Source organism: Sinocyclocheilus anshuiensis, unplaced genomic scaffold (assembly GCF_001515605.1).
Source record: "Sinocyclocheilus anshuiensis isolate Anshui unplaced genomic scaffold, SAMN03320099.WGS_v1.1 scaffold47, whole genome shotgun sequence".
Taxonomy (NCBI): domain Eukaryota; kingdom Metazoa; phylum Chordata; class Actinopteri; order Cypriniformes; family Cyprinidae; genus Sinocyclocheilus; species Sinocyclocheilus anshuiensis.
In genome coordinates, this window is record NW_015551047.1 from 1562712 (window position 1) to 1567601 (window position 4890).

Genomic DNA, 4890 nt, shown 5'->3' on the forward strand with positions numbered 1-4890 from the left:
CTAGTCGTGTCCCCATTTGGGAGACCAAACAAAGTAGTTTCGCTTTCACAATGAAACACAGCGTCACAGACCGCGGCCTTGAGTGAGCAGAGGCCGGCTTGAGTGAATGGTGGCCAGTGAGCTTGAGAACGGTGCGGCGGGCAGGCTTGCGGCAACCACATGTGACGACCCCGGGCTGGACTCTGCTTCGTTGCAACTTTACAGATATTCTTTATGCACCAAGAGCTTGTAACACTTCAAAGAGAAAGGAAAAATTTAAATCGCATCATATGACCCCTTTAAGATCAATCAACAGCAAACTATAAATGTGATTCATTGAGCCTGGAAATCTGTTTATTTACTATTTATTACAAGAATTTACATCTTGTAAGGCTATTCTGTGTGAAAACAGTAAGCTGAGAACCCCACAGAATACAGCTGAGTTTCATTATACGCATGACAATAAAATGTGTTGATGTACAGTGTGGAGTACATCAACAAGGAGACTTTAATAACATCAAGGGAACCAGGAAAACACACGTAGCAGAAAAGGTTGACATAAAAAATACCAAACAAAGGTAGACAGGGCAGACTACACTTTAAATACTGGAGCAAATGAAGATAATTAACAAAACACAGCTGGAGACAAATGATGAACTAATCAGGAAACATAATGGGAACAGGAAGGACCAAATAAGGGCATAAGGAAACACTTGGGAAAACCAGGACATGGAGTACATGGAACAAAGAAACACAAAACAGGTCCATAACCCTGACATAAGCATTGCAATAAATTATAAAATCTGAAGACTGTTTAATATTTCTGTTCAATAAAACCATTCAAGTGTAAATTATATCATAATTTTAATAAAACATACAAAATAAAGTAGAATCTAGCCTATATAGGCCCATACCTTTGGTGCATGACGTCCACCGTAGTGGACAGATATATTTTTTTGCCACAGAAAAAACGTACAAGAAAAATATAGTTAAAATCTGGATGAAAGTATTTCTGGCATCCTATTTAGTTGAAAATTATTTTTTGTACATGTCTGATTTTCTGAAAATAAAAGGATTTAACACTTAGCGCATATGGTAATTGGTGCATCTCCTCTTCCCTCCGCCTTTTTTAATATATTATGCAATATCTCAAAACAAAAAAGAGATACAAAGACAACAATTAAATGTAATCGTAGACAACACTTCGGGGGTTCACCAATTGGTGGTTGGGAAATGGTGCTACAACTTAAACGGTTCAAATTGGCTTTCAAATATCTGTCCACTGTAGTGGACACCATGCATGAAAGTAATTTAAAAAATAATAGTACATAATAAAAACAATATTATAAAACATTTTAATAATAAGAGAGCGAGCGAGCAAGAGAGAGAGAGAGAGAGAGAGAGAGAGAGAGAGAGAGAGAGAGAGAGATAGCGAGAGAGATAGAGAGAGAGGGAATACAAATAATACTAAAATGAATACTACAATGACAATGTTTTGCACTTCACAGCCTGAGAAACAGCAGGTCTTTTATTACTGGTATGGTCACAATAAAATGAAATAATATAAAATACAATATTGCCAAGGAATGAATGTGAATGTGTATAATGTGTGTACTATGTCTGACCTCAGTGTGTTTACTGTCCACACAGTAACCCTCAGCAAGTGTGTGTTTATGTTAAACACTGTGATTCAAATGTTCACAAGTTACACTGTTTATTTAAATTTAAATTATTATATTTTCTTTCTTCTACACTCTCAGAAAAAAAGGTACACGATGGTACAAATAATGTTCCTCAGAGAACAGTTTTGTACCTTTTCAATAATTGTACCTTTAATTGTACCAGTACCGACTCGTTCTTTCAGTTTATTTTCGTGAATTTAAATGTGTGCAGCCTTCGTAGGATGCCCCACTCATGGTTGATTGTAGTAAAATAACACTTACTTCAACAACGCAGAAATACTAATAATCCCGTGAGCCTCGCTCTACTGTATTTAAAAGAGCGTGCGAGTCGCCCATTGGTTTAAAGCATGTAAGATTTCAAACCAATCACTGAACTTCCCTCCAACACCCACCGCCGAAGCCACGCCTCCACAGCTGGCGGTCTGATTGTGCAGCGTTAAAGTAATACTCCACTATTTTTGAAAATAGGCTCAATTTCCAACTCCCCTAGAGTTAAACAGTTGAGTTTTACCATTTTCGAATCCATTCAGCTGATCTCCGGCTCTGGCGGTAGCACTTTTAGCTGCAGTTTAGCATAGATCATTAATCTGATTAGACCGTAAGGATCTCGCTCAAAAATGACCAAAGAGTTTCTATATTTTTCCTATTTAAAACTTGACACTTCTGTAGTTACATCGTTTACTAAGACCAACAGAAAATTAAAAGCTGTGATTTTCTAGGCCGATATGGCTAGGAACTATACTCTCATTCCGGCGTAATAATCAAGGAACTTTGCTGCCGTACCATGGGTGCAGCAGGCGCAATGATATTACGCAGCGCCTGAAAATAGTCCCCAGCACGCTCCCTGTGCAAGCAGGTGGTTGCTTCCTTAGAGTTACACACATATTTTGAACACATTTACCTCAAAATGATGGGGCCTGTCTACTCACCCTGTAGCTATGAGAGAGACATAAATATTTCCTGATCATAAATGTAGGGCTGTTGTTAATTTCAGTCTCAGCACTGTTTGGGTAGTGATGTGGAAATGCGGGACACATTTTTTTTGTTTTGTTTTTTTACATAAAGTTTCATAATTTACAAAGAAAATATAAAATAAGGGTACCAGACAAGACTTGCTGTTAGCGGGTTTTAGGTATTAGTCTGCTGACTAGTTCTGTTACCAGACGCAACAGATATTTTCTGACAGGATCTGGATCTTAATTATCTGGCATGGAGGCATGATCTAACAACCTTCAGATCATCAGGATCTTTGATGAACGTTTGCTCCAAGAGGCTGTTCATTTTATATTATATATTATTTTGGCAAAGTGGTGGCTAATTTCTATGAATTCATATAAACTTATTCATAACTCTCCGACCTGAGTTATTATTATTAATATTACTAAAAGTATTATGACAGATCATCTCCTGACCAGACATGAGTCACAGACAGACTCGAAGGTTTGTTTTTTTTTACTTCACTTTTTAAAATAATCAAACAGATAGTTTTAAAAACAACAATGGAAAAAACAACATGCAAAAATGATTTCAATATCATTTTCCTAAGTTGAAATTTAGGGGTTATGGTTCAGGACAGCCACCTCCCAATTGAAAGTACCCAATAAATTATGCTTTTATACATATATTAAGCTTACTAATACTTTAAATATTATAGTGGGTTTCAATAGATAATAGAAGGTTCTTAGTAAACATTCAAGATTTGAATACTTAAATGTGTATTAAATGTGTTTTTTGGTTGTGGGACAGCAGTTTGGACCAATTCTGTAGAATAGCCCATATACTAATTTCTATGAATTCATATAAACTTGTTCATAACTCTCCGACCCGAGTTATTATTATTACTACTATTACTAATAGTATTATGACAGATCATCTCCTGACCAGGCATGAGTCACAGACTCGAAGTGTCCGGATGTTCGTGCTTCAAGCTGCCCAAAACAACAACGGTATGAAACACTGCACACGCCCTTCACTGACGCTCATTTCATTAAATTCACTTTCAAACTGTTTCTAAAACACACAGAGGACGAGTTTAATCTTTTATCAGCTTTTCCACTTAAACGAGGCAGTTACCACTCGAGTTTTGCCCTTAAATGTAGGAGAAGAAAACACAAACGCGAGCAGACACACAGCGGGCCGGTTGAGTCTATAAGGTTCTCATGTTTTAAATAAGAGCGCAGCGCCGCTCGATTGTTGCTCATTGCTTAAACTAGAGAGCGTCTGATTTACTTTAAATCTACACAGAGAGAGATGGCAGAAACCGCCCCAGCTGCTGCCGCCCCGCCGGCCAAAGCGCCGAAGAAGAAGTCTGCCGCTAAAGCCAAGAAAGCAGGTCCAGCTGTTGGTGATCTGATCGTTAAAGCCGTGTCTGCGTCCAAGGAGCGGAGTGGCGTGTCCCTCGCCGCCCTGAAGAAAGCTCTCGCTGCCGTTGGCTACGACGTGGAGAAGAAAAACTCCCGCATCAAGCTCGCCATCAAGAGCCTGGTGACTAAAGGCAACCTGGTGCAGGTCAAAGGAACCGGCGCCTCCGGCTCCTTCAAGCTCAACAAGCAGCAAACCGAGACCAAGAAGCCGGTGAAGAAAGCAGCTCCTAAGGCGAAGAAGCCCGCGGCCAAGAAACCCGCTGCTGCCAAGAAGCCCAAGAGCGCAGCGGCAAAGAAGCCCGCCGCTAAGAAATAGCCCAAAAAGGCCAAGAAACCCGCAGCCGCTAAGAAGGCGACGAAGAGCCCCAAGAAGGCAAAGAAGCCCGCAGCGCCAAAGAAAGCAGCCAAGAGCCCCAAAAAGGCCAAGACTGCCAAACCCAAGGCGGCAAAGCCTAAAGCTGCCAAGCCTAAAAAGGCAGCTCCTAAGAAGAAGTAAAATTCTACCGTTTTATTCCCCAACGGCTCTTTTCAGAGCCACCCACTAACTCTAAAGAAAGAGCAGTTTACTTTGTGGAAGTAAGGTTAGGTTAAAAAAAAACAACTAATTTGTACCACCATTGTACTTTAAAAACAGCACATTAAATGAAACAACAGACACAACATCACAATCCATCAACTCATTCACCACCATTGTAAACTGCAGGCAACACAATAAATAACTGAGCTATGAATACAACACAACTACTTCAAATACACATGACACAGCAGTAGAGATAAAAGACCTTATAACTCGTTCTGTAGAACTCAGGCATTACTAATCTCCCACTAAATGAACACTGAAGTAGTAAAACATACCATCTAGTGGA

General features: G+C 39.6%; 1 protein-coding gene across 1 annotated transcript; it reads left to right on the forward strand.

The window, feature by feature from the left end:
* The first annotated feature begins 3797 nt into the window (after positions 1-3797).
* Positions 3798-4625, forward strand: LOC107661881 (histone H1-like). Its single transcript, XM_016451665.1, has one exon. It carries the CDS (start codon positions 3912-3914, stop codon positions 4338-4340), a length of 429 nt encoding a protein of 142 aa, XP_016307151.1. The 5' UTR covers positions 3798-3911; the 3' UTR covers positions 4341-4625.
* Positions 4626-4890: the final 265 nt, after the last annotated feature.

Excerpts from the sequence above, each read along its gene's own strand:
- LOC107661881 (XM_016451665.1), top strand. The coding sequence starts at position 3,912 with ATGGCAGAAACCGCCCCAGCTGCTGCCGCCCCGCCGGCCAAAGCGCCG.